The 15800-nt window shown below is 42.1% G+C and overlaps 1 protein-coding gene across 2 annotated transcripts; it reads left to right on the top strand.

Annotated features, from left to right (window-relative positions):
- The first annotated feature begins 435 nt into the window (after window positions 1–435).
- smg6 (SMG6 nonsense mediated mRNA decay factor) lies at window positions 436–14208 on the top strand. 2 transcript variants are annotated; one of them, XM_053440892.1, is made up of 19 exons: window positions 436–568; window positions 1406–3782; window positions 3891–4083; window positions 4419–4529; window positions 4788–4894; window positions 5198–5276; window positions 5544–5654; window positions 5985–6200; window positions 8116–8177; window positions 8320–8465; window positions 8823–8936; window positions 9651–9825; window positions 10082–10301; window positions 10472–10651; window positions 10856–11014; window positions 11293–11437; window positions 11530–11792; window positions 11903–11984; window positions 12086–14208. In XM_053440892.1, exons 1-19 carry the CDS (start codon window positions 478–480, stop codon window positions 12214–12216), a joined length of 4962 nt encoding a protein of 1653 aa, XP_053296867.1. In that variant the 5' UTR covers window positions 436–477; the 3' UTR covers window positions 12217–14208. The 2 variants fall into 2 exon arrangements, with proteins under 2 accessions (XP_053296867.1, XP_053296866.1); XM_053440891.1 differs by having other exon boundaries at window positions 8823–8975.
- The last annotated feature ends 1592 nt before the right edge of the window (window positions 14209–15800 follow it).

Raw genomic sequence — 15800 nt, 5'->3', positions numbered from 1 at the left:
CAGACAGAACACAGAATGCTGAAATAATGCAGAACTCAGTTAATGCAGCATGAGGAACACAAGGACTTACAACAGAATCCAATAAAGTTAAGACAATCTTTAGGCATAATATCGCATATATCTTTCTATCTATCTATCTATCTATCTATCTATCTATCTATCTATCTATCTATCTATCTATCTATCTATCTATCATATATCTATCTATCATATATCTATCTATCTATCATATATCTATCATATATATGTCTATCTATCCGTCTTAATAATAATAATAATAATATATAGTTGTATAAATGTACTAATAGGTAACTATATAATATTTATGTGCTCTGATCTTTAAACACTGAGATCAGATCAACAGGCTGTGCGACCTACATTACCCAGAGGTCTTCACTTCCTACGTCAGCCGCTGAGCACGAGTTTGCCGCCTCCGGGCCACCGTACTTGTTGTGTTTGTTTTCAGTCGAAGGAAAGATGGCGGACGAACTGGACCGAGTGCGAATCTCAGCCGCGGAACTCCGAGCCGAGGCGTCGAGCGCCGGGAACAGCACCGACTGTCAGAAAGGTGAGGCGAAGCGACACAGAAAACAGGGAGGCGAAGGTTCAGGAGAGAGTCGGTGAATCCAAAACGAAGCCGCGTCACGAGTTAGCGGAAAGTGGCTGACGGAGTTGCTAAGTTCCAGCTAATGTTGTTAGCTAGCTAACTTAGCGCTCTGTGCATCGTTTGATCCCGCGCGGCTGGTTTCAAACGCCCCTTCCAGCTAAAATCGATGTCACGCACTAACCCTAACCCTATATTAATAATACTATATATATGTGTTCTCTGTTTTGGATTTTACTTACTTTACTTTAAGCGCTTTAGCAGAAGGAACGTGTTATTTAATGACAAACGTCCCTGACTTAAGAGAATGTATCGAACGCCATTTAACCATCATTGTTACCTGTATTTTTTTGTATTACTATACAACGTGTATTCTAAAATGGCAACATAAATCGCAGACGAACACCAGGGATGTTTTATTTAATCATGCTCATTTTTTCAAAATGAACACACTCTTGTCATGTATTGCAAGTGAAATAAAGGCATGTGTTTCCGGTGTTGACAACTGTTGACAAAAAAATCCCTATCGAGTGCACTGTTAACTTCTGTTTTAAGAAAGATTATTTAAATACTACAGTACCCAGCTGATTAAGTAAGTTGAGCTGTTGAATTTTGGACAATTTTTTATAAATTGGAAATTAATGCTTTTGAAATGAGCTGTGAAATTTTGAAGATCTGAGTTGCAGTCAGTCTTTGTCTGGGATGTCTTCACAAGAAGAGAATCAGAATGTGTAATCCCTTCATCTCATTCGCTGACATTGATGTTCATAATCTTAATTTTGTGTGTGTTTTTTTCTCCAGATGAGCAGCATGTACCCAAGCAACATTTGAAGCGGGAAGCAAAGCGCCCTGATCAGCAGCGCTTCAAACCAGCAGCTGGACATGGGCGGCATCACCATGACAGTGACGAGGGCGAAACCTGTCAAAGCGACCCCCCGGCCACTTGTGTACATGAGCATGATAAACCGATGCAGAGTGAGAAAAAGGCGATCTCTGAAAAAGTTTCAGACTCCACAGATGGTGGGACGGGCACTGACTTCGGGGAAGAAGACAGGGTGAGAGGTGATGGAAGTAACACTCAGAACCGTAAAAAGGGCAGCCACTCACGGCCTAAAATGGAAGCAAATCAAGAAAAGAGCTTTGTAGAAAATGACAAAGAACCCCTGGAACCCGCTGGAGCTGCTAAACCAGCAAGGAAAGCACGCAAACCTGACCGGGAACTTTATCAACCTGGGACCCGCAGGAGTACCCAGGGAAAGGAGTATGGAGTTGGAAAAGAGCAAGATACACCTCCCCCAGGGAAGCAGGGGCATAAAACTGATCCAGAAGCCCAGTCTAATACAGAGGAAATGGAGGTGAACAAAAAGACATCCCCAGAGAAGCCAAGAGGGAAAGTTAAAGAAGTAAAAGATACACAGGAAAATGTAAAGGTTTCCAAATCCAGTGAGACAAATAGAAAGCAAGGAAGCCGAGATGTTCAAAAGCCTTTGTTACCACCTGATGCTTCAGTGGAGAAAATGACCTGCATGGTAGAAAAACTCAGCATGAAAGAAAAGGGTAAAGTTGGAAGTGAAGGCCAAGATGTTGGAGAGTTAAGTTGCAGGAGAGGGAAAACTACTGAAAAGGGAGGGCAGGGCCAAAGGGGTGGGGAAAAAGAAGAGGAGGAAAAGATAGATAGGACGAGAGGAAACCGCAGGAGAAGAGGAGGGGAGAAGGAAAAAGAGGGGAATCGGGATGGCATAAGTGGTGGAGGAAGGAGTGACCTAGGGAAAGATGATAAAGCGAGAGACCGGAGGGCAGTAGAAGCAGACAGGGATAACAAACCAGCTAAGACAGTAGAGACAAACCAAAGCAAACTGAGAGAAAATCGTGGAGAAAACCGAAGAGGAGGAGATTACAATAACAACCGGTCCAGAGAAGCTGAGAAAGATGTTAAGACAGAAAAAAATGTAGACAGGATTGAAGAAAGAGTAAACAGAAACCAATTCAATGCAAACATCACGCCATCATCATCAAAGAGATATTCCAAGTCAGATATTCGACGCCCTCGGAATCGAACTTACAGCAGTAGCTCAGCCAGCAGTGTGACCAGCCTCGAAGGTCCAGGAGTGGGGATGAATTTGGAAAATACCAAGTGGCCACGCTTGCACCCTAAGCTCAATAATAAAGAGAAGATGGCTACTTATAGCGACGGACAAAGGAGGCATTTAAAAAGCTGGACAACTAACGGGGAATCATCTACAGAATCACTGGAAAGGAGTGAGAAAGGTGACGTAGCAGAGAATAGAAAGCGGCGGAGAAGAGGAGGGGAGGACGAACTAAATGCAGCAAGACGGCGGGAAGAAAGGAAGGGAAACAGGGGTGGAGGTCGGGGGATACTAAGGGTTTCTATCGAGAAACATTCAGTTTCCACACCACATAGTGGGGATCCACAGCATGGCAAGCAAGGCCTGGTTCCTCGTGCCAGAGGTGGGGGTATCCTGGTGCTTCCATCCAACACAGACATCTCTAGCTCCCCTGGGGTTGGGCAAAGGCTTTTTGGTGGAATTAGGGGGGGTGCGGCCTCCAGCAGTAGAGGAGGCAGAGGAGGAGTGAGACGGCTTTGGGATCCCAATAACCCAGACCAGAAACCTGCCCTTACCAGCACCCAGTCCTCACAGCATAAATCTCTCCAACAGCCTATATATCTTCAGACAGGGACTGGATATGGACAACTTCACTTTCTGGACACAGACGATGAGGTAGCAGGCAGTCCTCCAGTCCCGCAGGGTGAGCACCTTCGATCCCAGCAGACTGCTGCCATAGCCCATTACAAATTCCAAAACTCTGACAACCCCTATGGCTACCCCATGCCAACCAGCAGCCCACACAGTCCTGGCAACACCACCAGCCAACGCTATCCATATCCATACCATATAGGGCCCTACCAAACGGCGCCCCCGTCTAACGGTATGTACCCGGGCCCTGGGATGGGTCAGATCGGTGGGAGTTACAAGGGAGCAGCTTATTCTCAGCCAGGTGCGGGAGGTAGTTTGAGTTTTCAAGAGGTGGAGCAACAGGCCAGGGGGGAGCTGGGCAAGCTGTTGAGGAATGCGGATACACAGGAGCTCCTGCTCAGTAACCTGCTGTCAAGGGACAGAGTGAGTGCGGATGGACTGGATCGCATGGCCCAGCTCAGGTGAGGATTTGCGGGAAAAGTCTTGTATTTCATGCTACGTTTACATCTGTCAGCTGCATCTTTGGACAAATACTGAAAAGGGCACTGTTCTGTTTTTCTGTTTTCTAGAGGGGACCTTTTGCGGGTATATGAGCAGGTCATCCTCACAGACATAGAGTTTTCAGACTCTCAGAATTTGGATCAAGCTTTGTGGAAGAATGTGTTTTACCAGGTCATAGAGCGATTCCGGCAACTACTCAAAGACCCTGCCTCTGACAACACCCCTCATATCAGGAACATGTTGCTCACGCTGCTTGATGAGGTAAGAAATGTGTGGAAATTAAGATGGGGCAAGAGTTGATAAAATTGGGTTAATACAAACAGCAGTTTGTGATTAAGTCTGAAGAAGCATTCACGTTTCAGGCTGTGATGGTTTCTTCATTTGCTACACAAGTTTTTTTTTCTTCATAATGCAAATAATCATCCTTAAGACTAGTACGTTTCTATCACTGAATAATTTACATATTCACATTACTTCAGAAAACTTGCACTATGGGCACGTGTGTTAAAATGTCAATCCCACATGTATCTTTTCTATTTCTGTTATACTTGGTATGTATTCTGTAAATTACCTATATCATTGTCTGTGTTTTACAGGGATCACTCTTCTTCGACGCTCTGCTTCTGAAGCTGCAGACAGTATACCAGTTTAAGTTGGAGGATTACATGGATGGCATGGCTATAAGGGCTCGGCCATTACGCAAAATGGTACAGCAATAGTGTCTGAATACATAGCGTGTTCAGATGTATACATTTTGTCAGAGTATTGTATTAGCAGTCACATTAATGATAGAATTCATGTATTCAGTGAGTGACTTATCAGATGATGTGAATGTTACTAGCAACAGTTGCTGACAGCAAATTAGTTTCTGGCATTTCATTAGAGTTTAATTCTATCTGTTATTATGTTGTAACTGATTTTTGTAATTATTGATTACGATTTTCTGCTATTTCTGTCCTTTTCAGGTCAAATATGCACTTATTAGTGCTCAGCGCTGCATGATTTGTCAGGGAGATATCGCACGTTACCGGGAACAAGCCAGCGACTCGGCCAACTACGGCAAGGCTCGCAGGTACGCTGTAAATTGAACATTGTAACTTTTCTTACACACATTCAAGAGCCTATGGTGTACTAGCATTGAATTTTTAATTTCGAAGTCAAGATGCTGCAGTTTCAAAATGCCTCTTTTTCTTTTACATACTGGTTACTTACTGGTTTTCATTTAGTCCAGATCATACACAAGTCTTAATCTATTTCAGAGAAAGTTTCTTCCCCACTGGGTATTAACTAGTCGATGAGAATCTTTAAATTCAAGGAAGAAGCAGAACATTTCTATTATTGTATCTCATTTCTACTTGTTTACATTTCTTCTTAGCTGGTATCTGAAAGCTCAGCAGATTGCCCCCAAAAATGGACGACCATATAACCAGCTGGCCCTGCTGGCAGTTTATACAGTAAGTTATATGTAGTAAGAAAGAACGGAATGAAAAGGAATATATTCAGCAGAAAATGTTCTATGCAGACATAATACAATTATTGGCATTAAAGTAACTTGGTTTTGACTTTTTTATGACTGATTGCATTTCTCTTGGCCTGTTCTTGGAATATTTAAAAGAACATATATATTTTGTGTAATGATGTATTGGCACCCACCCTTAGTATGCGCCTTATTGCAGGATACCTCCTTCTTCTTAGTCTCATTTGACCTCTCTCACTTACAGAAGAGGAAGTTGGACGCTGTGTATTATTACATGCGAAGCTTGGCAGCTTCCAACCCCATCCTCACGGCAAAGGAGAGCCTGATGAGTCTGTTTGAAGAAGCTAAGCGAAAGGTCAGAAACACACTTTGGTCATTAACTTGTGCCAGATAATTTACTTTTTATTTGCAGGAAAAACTTCGGGCATCAGTGCAAAGCCTTGAAATGGATTTACTAATAGAAATTCTAGTTAGAGCCTTGGAAATTAACCATCATGATTTGGTTGCAATGATGTAGAGGGCGTTCAGAAAATTATAATGACCTAAACACATTAATGACTTAACACAATTACTTGCTTAATAAATTACTGTATTAGCACCGCTGATTCAATTTACTATCATCTGGTGACTATGGTGAGACTTGGCAGCACAAGTGCTTCTTGTTTATCGATTTCTGTTCTTGCAGACAGAGCAGCTTGAGGGAAGGAGGAAGAAGGAGCACGAAGGGGGATCTCGGGGTCCACCGGTGAGAGGAAGAGGAAGAGGGGAAGAGGGAGCACGTGTGGAGATCTGGATTCGCCCCAGCGCGCAAGCAGCAACCCCTTCATCACATAGAGGAGGTAGTGAGTCCAGCAGAGACTCTGAACTGGATGGAGAGCTTGGGAGTCTCAGCGCAAGTGACGTAAGAATCTGTTCTTCGTTTCACTCTCTCTTATACACGAGTGCACCACAAGTCTCATGCGTCATTCACTGTTTAATGGAAGACCACGCCTGTGTGGATATTTTCTCTTACAGGTTTTCTCATTGTTAGTTTTGAAGAGGTTGTTTTCTTTATAGACTTGTACAGTAGTTTCTGCAGATGTCTGTCTCATTTACCCTCCTCTTTGAAGAACAAGTTATAGTCTCTGCTGCTCATTTTTCCTTCTCATTCAGTGTGTTCTCTACATTCATTTCTTCTGACTCTCATTCATCACTCTGCTTATTTTCTTTTCTCTCTCACAGTATATCCTTGGCCTTAATTTCTGTTCAGTATTCATTTGTTATGATTACTGTTTTTATCCTCTGTACCCTTTCTTCTGTCCTTTTGTTAATTAATAATAATAATAATAATCTGGGCCTACTTTGTGACATTGAGGCAGAAATAATGCATGACTGTGGGATAGAGTCTTATGAAAGTAGTCAAACACATTCACCTTTGTAAAAAGTTATTGCTTCGAAGATTTATCACTTCTGACACTTCATAATCCATAACTACAAATCAGACAAGAGAGGCCTTGTTCCAGGAGGGGACCAAGATCCCGACAGTCACGCTTAACAGAGTGTCAGAAGTCATCTGCAGAAATGTTAGAATTTGCCAGAAGGATGACCCTCCCAGCAGCACTCCATCAAACAGGGTTTATGACAGAGTGGCTATATACAAGCCCCTTTGAGTACACAACATTTGACCACATTTAAAGTACTGATAGCTTCAGGAAAACTATTATCTGGTCTTGTGAGACTAAATTTGTACTCTTCGGATAAAACAGCAAACATTTTTAAAGCATGGTAAAAGTGAAGTGGTCAGAAGACTTTCTGAAGTCACTGTGTACCTTCACCATCTGGTCCGAGGTCTTTTAGGAGATGTCTATTTAAATGTGGAAGGACCATTACCCCTCCAATGGGATGAAAAGGCCTCCAACCGTATCATCTGTCTCAGTTAAAAGCTTAATGCAAATTACTTGTTTTTGTGAGAAGGTTTTCTGTGGTTTTAGCTGCAGTGAGTCAAAGGGATAAATTATTCAACATTACACAGTAAATACTTTATTTCTGTCAGAAGTGAGTTCTTCTAGTGAAAGATCACAATCCTCTCTATCTCTGTCTTTAGGGATGAGTGCTCAAACAGAATATTAAATGTGTCCGGTGGCTAAATTATTATTCGTGTTGTATCGATAAGCTACAATGTTAAATACGAACATCTTTCTCATTCATTATTGCTTAATAAATGATATCGTGTAACTTTTTATCTCACCAACTCTGTTTGTGATTAAGACATTTTATCTGTGATACATTTTCGTCATTCCCAATCCAGAAGATCTCTCTGTCCTAGAATGTGTAAGGGGCCGGGCCAGAGCCAGCTCTTTCTCAGGCTGCAGCATCGTGCCACACACACTTAGAAACTCACTGCTCATAGTGACAATTGCGGAAAGAACAAAACGTTTTGGAGTGTTGTTACTTTCCACTCAAGTGGAAGCTGACAATGTTCCTGACCACAATTTTTCTGCGTCCAAGGGTGGAAACCCAACTCCATCACATATAAGTGGAGAAGTGTAGTTTTTGACTGCTCAGCACATACTTTAATCATCCCATCTCCATAAAGTAATATAAATTTCACAAATTTTACTTTTTAATAAATCTGTTTCATCTCTCTAGTTATATCTGTATTTCTATGTGTATCCCTTTGTGCCATTCGTTCCATTTCCTCACATTCTTACTGTTTAAAACCCAGTGCAGTTTAAAAGGTGACGTGAGCTACAAACCTGTCCATAATTACTGGATGACAGGAAGACTTGTGCTTAGTAATACTTGTCCTACTTCAACCTTCTTTCTTTTCTCTCCAGTTAAACAAGAGGTTCATTCTGAGGTTCTTGCATGCCCATGGCAAGCTCTTCACTAAAGTCGGGTAAGTGGTGTCTTATGAATTCCAGCTTTTAGATTCATGGACAAGTTTAAACGATTTCGTATTTTTTTTAAAGTTTATTTTTTTAGTGTACCTTTGTCTGTTCTGTTGTATTTTTATGAATATATGTGTCTTGTGTATGCAGCATGGAGTCATTCCCCGGGGTGGCGAGCCGTGTTCTGCAGGAGTTCAAGAAGTTACTCCAGCATGGACCTTCCCTACTGGGCAGCACACACATGCTGCAGATCATCACTATCAATATGTTCAGTATACACAATGCCCACAGCAGAGGTACTGCTCCACATGCCTGCACGTATCAACAAACTTTGCTTAAAAGTGTTGATCCGTTTTGTTTAAATGCAAAATTGATGCAAAATATAGCTAGTGAACAACCTTTATTATTTCTCTTTAGGTCTTATTTATTGCAAAATGTGGCTCCGCTAACGAAACACACATTTACTTTTTGGCATGTTTACACAGATATTTAAAGCATTTCACATACATGTTCTTTATAATACAGTAGCGCCGGTTCTTCTGCTAAAAAAGAAACAACAACACTTGTGCTGCGTCTTTATACAAGTCACTGTCTATATTGAAGCAAAGGGTGCTGAAGAAGAACTTATTTGAATTCTTGTCTGTGTTTATCAGATGAAGGAGGAGATGTGCGGTCCGTTTTGCAAGAGCAAAGCACTGCGCTGGGCCTCGGCATGTTTGCACTTCTGGTTCAACGCTGCACGGAGCTGCTCAAAGATACTCCTGCAGGTACAGACATGAAAGCACCCCAGAAGTATTTGATCAGCAGTAAGTTTTTCCCCTAATTTGAAATCAAGATTGTATCAGTATCAGTATGTTATTATTTGTATCAGATAGTTAAACTCAAGTTTACAGTCAAAACTTGCAGTACTGTCCTACAGCACCCCAGTGGACATTATTTGTTGAGCCTAATACTCAGGAGTGGATTTTCAAGTAGTTTTACAATTATTTATGAAAAGATGGACGACGTGACAAGCTCCCTGAAAGTGAAGCCAAACATCTCCCTCACCCCCTGGTGGCTGGCTGCAGTAAAGGTCATAAACCACACATCCAACTCAACATGCCAAATGTTTTTGATAGTTCTTATTACACTGGTGTTGGTTCAAGTGTTATTTTCTTCTGATGAGTTTGGTTTAAATTAGTTATTTTATACTAAACGGGGAGATGCATCATGACTGACAGGTGAGAGTGGCCCGCTAGAGAGTGGCCCTCTATTGGTCGAGCATGGGTATTGATTGGAGCTCAACACCAAGATCACTGTGGCTCCATTTTTGAACAAGGGCAAAAATTGTTTTCAGGATATTTTAGCTTCACTTAAATTCAGTGGTAGAAAGTGGGGATCCATCATCTGTGTTTTACATCTGATGGGAGTTTGATTCATTTGTTTTTGATTGTTAACATGTTTTGGAGGATTCATGTTTATTGTTTTCCTCTCTCATTTAGAACCAGTTCCCATGGCAAATGGAGAGGAGGAGGGGAAAGGGCAGGAGCTTGAGGGTATGTTGAGGGTCTCTGCTTTTCCTCGTGATCTAAAAGAACTACTGCCAAGCATCAAGGTCTGGTCTGACTGGATGTTGGGACAGCCAGACCAGTGGAACCCACCGCCATGCAGTATAGAGTGAGTATTTAAAAACCTTCAATAACATAAACAGTGAGTGGTGAGAGTGAACCAAAACCATTAAGCTGCAGGCCTGACAGCTCATTATAACTTATTGTAAAGACTTGTAGCCGAGGCAAGCTGCAGATTCAGGTGAAACTTATCTTCAGTATATCACTATGAGTCATGCTTCTATTGCATATAACTCTCTTCAGATGGTGGTTCTTTAACATACACATTTCCCATCAACACTGTTTTCCTTTTCCTCTCGATCCAGTGGTAGCCCTAATGTTTGGCAATGCCTGGCTGACCTGTGTAATATGCTGGCACGTGTGGACCACGAGGAAGTGCCCCTTTTCAAAGCGGACACTGATGAAGGCGAGGGAGATGAAGAGTTGACTGTGCTACAGTTGAAGGAGGACAGGTTGCTTGCTGGTTTTGTACCAATACTGGCTGCACCACAGGAGGCGTGTTACACAGACAGCCACACTGACATGGTGAGTGAAAGGCAGAGGCTATTTATATGTTTATATACATATATATACCCATTTACATACTTCTACTTCTATGAACTTGGGGATTATACTGATTAGTCTGTTGCTTCTAACATGAACCGTTACTCATTGTACTGTACTCATGTACAAATATCCTTGTCCTCTTTCCTCAGACAATAGCAGAAGATTGTAAGAGAGTGACGGTGCTCAAGTACTTTCTGGAGGCGTTGTGTGGACAGGAGGAGCCTCTGTTGGCCTTCAAGGGTGGCAAGTACATCTCTGTGGCAACTTCTTCTCCACCCGACCACTCGGCGAATACAGGAGGCAGGCAGGGTTCTCACACAGAGAAAGAGGTGACTATTTTCTTCCTACTTTCCCTCTAATAATCTGTTCTCTTCACCTCTGTTGTTATCTATGAGTGTGCTCCTTCCTATTCAAAATATGACCTATTCATAATAAAGTAAATGCTGAAATCACATTTCCCCTGCTGATCAGCAGAGGCGGTTGAGAGCAGTTGAAGTGAAATTGCTGAATGTTTAATCATGTCTGTTTGGTAGGCTGATGATGTCATAGTCGAGGCCGAGTCGTCTCTCTCCACGTCAGAAGGAGAGGAGGAGGCGGATGATAGTGAGAATGACATCAGACAGCTGAAGGCACGACGCCATGTCCTCACCAACAAACTGGCACAGCAACAGAAGCGCAAGGAAAAAATACAGGTAAACCATACATACCCATCTATAATTATTTAAATTAATTAGTTGTAGCATCCAACAATGACTAAATGGCCTGTTCAGTTGCTGGAAAGTGTTTACATCAGAATGCATTTCATAATAACACTCGATTTTTACATTAACTTGTTTTAAATGGAAGCTGCAATAATGAGGATAATTCTTATGGGCTAATTTTGATATACTCCGATTTTACCTTGTGTGAACTGCAAAAAACATTTCTCGTCATGCACGTTTGTGTGTTTGTGTGTTTGTGTCTGTCCCAGGCGGTTCTGCAGACTGGTGGGCAGTTGGAGCTGGAAGTGAGGCCTCGGTTTTTGGTTCCAGACACCAATGGATTCATTGATCATTTGGAAGGGCTGCAGAAACTTCTTAAGTGTAGAACCTACATCATAGTTTTGCCTCTCATTGGTAAGACTGAGAAGACAAAGAAAGGAGTAACATTGATTTAGTGTAGTGTTAATGTTTACTTATGGTGGGACGATGTGTGTTCTCTCTTTTAGTGATTACTGAGTTAGACGGCTTGGCTAAAGGCCAGGACAACTTTGGTGGAGGAGTTGGGTCAGGTGGTCGCAACTCGGGCAGTCGTGGCAACCATAATGTCAGTTCCGCCCATGTGCGGTCTGTGCAGGAGAAGGCCCGGTTGGCAGTGGCTTTCTTAGAGAAAGGATTCGAGGCCAGGGAACCGTGCCTCCGGGCCCTAACAAGCAGGGGAAGCCAGCTTGAGTCTATTGCTTTCCGGAGCGAAGACACCTCTGGACAACAGGTGAGCCCAAAGAAATTAGTCGAAATATGTTACTTTATTTTGTAATTTTTTTTCAATTGGATTCATATTGTGCAATGAAATAAGACTGTTTCTTTTGTGTTCCTCTAAAGGGCAACAACGATGACGTGATTCTGTCCTGCTGTCTCCACTACTGCAAAGACAAGGCAAAAGATTTCATGCCCGAACAGAGAAGTACGTAGTTCTGTCCGTCACATGCAGATACTTGGAATGTATTTAAATAGTCTTCTGAGTGCATCTTTCTCTCTCTACTGCTCACCCCCCCCCCTCCACAGATGGGACAGTGAGGCTCCACCGAGAGGTCGTACTCCTCACAGATGACCGCAACCTGCGCGTCAAAGCGTTGACCCGCAACGTCCCTGTGCGAGACATCTCTGCTTTCCTCAGCTGGGCCAAAGTGGGGTGAACCAAGCTCAGCTGGAGTCAAAGGAAGCCAACTGCTGAAGCCTGCTTGCCACGCAGCCAGAGGAGGAGACACACTTAAACAGATGAAGAAGAGGATGAAATAACAGGGGAGAGGAGATGAAGAAGAGAGCTAACAACCACTACTTATGAAACACAAGTACATGTAGTGAGAGTGGTTTCTGTGAGCTTTTCCCTCTTGTGATGAAGTGTGTGTGTTGTGTTAAGATCAGTGAGCTTCCTCAGAGGGAGACCGGAGACTTGATGAGTCTCAGGAAGGCTGGACTACAGAGTGGGGGGAGTAAAAATGGAGTGATGTGATTTGTAAGTTGTCGGGTCCAGCCTCGACCCTCTGCACCTAGTTAGTGAGTGTGTACTCTGCAAGCGGTATTAAATCTGGGCCTGATGATAGGATGAGCCAGAGAGAGGGAGTGTTAATGGTCATTTAATTGATGAAATACATCAGTACTGAAGGCCACACCTGGTACTTCCCCACCTCTCTGAGGGCCCAGTCTTACAGACTGCTGTGGCCCCTACAGCAGAGCTGAGGGAAAGGAAGGCGGAGAGAAGCACAGCTGGAGCGTCTGTGTCAGTCCAGTTGACAGAGGCTTAATGTAGTGAGGATTAATCAAGAGCCCTCGGTCAACCTCAGCCCCAGCAAGGAATCACAAGAAGGTACAGTGTTTCCTGCTCAACCAGGAAGTGCACTGTGCCTTCGATTATCATCCAGTTTGAAGCCAACATTCAGTTCTTGATATTGCCAGCAAATGGTTTTAAAAAGTCAACAACAAAAAGGTTGGGTTCATTCATATTTTGTTCTGTTTTTGACTTTTTGAGTTAATTTGTTAAAAGTTTTGTTTCTTTCATGAAGGCAATTTTCCCCCTTTAACATCATATAACACACTGATAATATACATCTGCAGATTTTTCCAGTAGGAACCATACTTCTGGCTGCAAATGCATTTGTACATAGTCCATCATTTGTGTGTATGAGCAGTGTAAACTGTGCTTTAATACATCATGGCTGTTTGGGTTGAGTTTTCAGGTTCGAAACATTTTAACACAATGGAATTCAGTGGTTTAAGCAAAATGTGAAGCCAGAGTCTGCAGAAGTGATTGTGTTAAGGAACAGGGGGGGAGGATTTCCTGCAGATACATGCACTCGACCGACTGCAAGCTGATCTCAGCTAATTTAAACCAATTTTACTGAATGATCACTTGGACACATCAGTGTGAGAAGAACTATCTAAAATGACAGAAAACATCTGAGTGCATTTTGTTTAACATATCATGGTGCCAGCCACCAGGGGGCGATGGAGATAATTTGGCTTCATTTTTAGGGAGTTGTTATGACCTCCATTGTTTGGTATCAGTTTTTTGTGCTTTGACGTTCATACCACCTCAATAGTTTACCTTTTGACAAAATGCTTTTATTAGCCAAAACCTGTTTTCCTGTTCAGAGCGTAGCATTGTGTTTCAGATATCCACTTTACTTTAGTTAGGATAAAATACATGTGTTCGCAGACCTCATATCGCAGCGTGTACAATTTAGCATTTCACTGATAGGTAGAGTTTGTGTTGGAGATGAGCTTGTTCTTTGTTCGAGACAGAATCTGAGATGTCAGTTTATTTCTATGTACTTCTCAGACACCTCAAAACAGATATAATCTACACCTCTGTTATGTGACCTCATCCAGAATTCAAAGTTCACTCTCCACATGTTCACCATATGTTAATGCTGTACTGTAGGCCGATGTGGCTATTCCACTTTCTGTTTGTGTTGTACCTTTTCAGCATGGCGCGTACAACTTCCATCCGCAGATGTAGTTTCCGTATTTGTGTTAACCGGTTAATTCATTCTTTTCAGCGCCTCTGTTCTTTCTGTAGCCTCTGTTAAGTTGCACTGCTTCCGTGTTTTAGTGTCAGAGCAAATGTAGTCAGTAATTGACATGACAAGTGTTTTTTTCTTCATCATTAAAAATAACTTTAAACTGTTTTTTCCCTGATTTATGTGCAAATGGTCAGTTGACAATAACAGGAAAGGTACAGGTGTTACCAAAAACATGAACAATGCTTCCATCATTCTTCTTCTTCTTATTATTATTCTAATTATTATTATTACTTCACTTTCATACATTTACAAATCTCTGGTTTTCTATCTGTGGTATGTCAGAATGTCTGTTGTGTAGAAAGCCTTTAGTTTAGTTGTAATGTAAGATACAGAGCTCAGAGTTGTGTACATGTAGATCACTTTATAGCATTGAAAGGAAGACTAAACACAATTTGAGAGAATCCAATTACCACTATAATCAGAACACATTATGGATCCTACATGAAATCAAATCATCAGCCCAAATCTATATTATAGACGTATCTATCTTTCTATATAGATATATCTTTATCAACTATATCAAACTATAAAACCAAAACCTTTACACATGTGCCCTCATGTGGCAGTTGAGGATTACACAGGTGAAAGTGACTGAACCAAGGAGGCAGCAATGACTTTGGGGAGTCAGGGAATGTGTTGATAAATTCATGAAGGAGACAAACGTGAGAACGATATAGATAAAACTATACTGAAGACACTGTGGAGACATCTGAGAAATCTGTATAAAAAATAAAGTTTAATGACTGATCAAGCCTCAAAACACAACTGCTCTGGTTCAGTCCTGATATTCTGTTCTTAGGGCTGATATATTGTCAAAAACTCACTGATAACGAGAGCAAGACTCACAAAATAATACATGTTCCAGTCTGAATAACCCCCAGTGTCTCTGATTATAGTCGGGAGGGATTTGTGTATTTATACCATATATACGTGTGTATGTGTGTGTTTGAGAGAGAGATGGAGAGATGGAGAGAGTCAGGGACAGAAAGTTCTGCAGCCCATCCATCCATATCATTTGCTTCAGTATACTTCTGCGCTTGGATACAGACCACACAGGCAGGACCTGATTCCCATCATCATGACAACAGCGCTGCCAGACAACCAATCAAAGCCCTCTGCGCCCTGTTCTCCGAGCTGATTGGTTTCCCCCTCTCGCAGCCTGTTGTGGAATGCCCATCTTTTAACCTCTCCACTGCCGTGCACAGTGCACACATTCTATATTTCTCTCGATGCAGATTACTATGTAATCTTCCTCTGAGATGTCACGCTTGCACCGACGTGATGTCAAGTTGTTTTGCATGTGAAGGCTGGAACGTGTACATTAAATATGCATGTGGAGTAAACACAGGTTTCACAAATGCTCACATGTGCTTTTTTTGATGTAAACATAACACAATTTAAAGTAAAGTGACACTGGAAGAAATGGGTTTACACCGGTGCACTTGTGGAAACTGCCAGGCATCAAGCCCATATTGAACTGATCATCTGGCATCTGCACAAACTGCACTTCATATTATATAACTGGAGCAAGAGATCATGGACCGAGAGGTGGTGTTCACAACCACGTGCATGCAGAAGTTTCACATGGGAGATCACAGTGTTATTATTACATTATTGTACAAATAATCTAGACTGGTTTGGTCTGTACTAGTGTTGTTTACTAGAATGAATTACCCTCTTCTGATGTTCTCACCATA

The sequence above is a fragment of the Pleuronectes platessa genome, chromosome 15 (assembly GCF_947347685.1).
Source record: "Pleuronectes platessa chromosome 15, fPlePla1.1, whole genome shotgun sequence".
NCBI lineage: Eukaryota > Metazoa > Chordata > Actinopteri > Pleuronectiformes > Pleuronectidae > Pleuronectes > Pleuronectes platessa.
The sequence above is the reverse complement of the archived record's forward strand: the minus strand, read 5'-3'. Positions and strand labels throughout refer to the sequence as shown.

Excerpts from the sequence above, each read along its gene's own strand:
- smg6 (XM_053440891.1), top strand. The coding sequence starts at position 478 with ATGGCGGACGAACTGGACCGAGTGCGAATCTCAGCCGCGGAACTCCGA. Across the intron at positions 9,826-10,081 it reads CCACCGCCATGCAGTATAGA|TGGTAGCCCTAATGTTTGGC; the intron begins GTGAGTATTTAA and ends CTCTCGATCCAG. Across the intron at positions 11,438-11,529 it reads CATAGTTTTGCCTCTCATTG|TGATTACTGAGTTAGACGGC; the intron begins GTAAGACTGAGA and ends TCTCTCTTTTAG.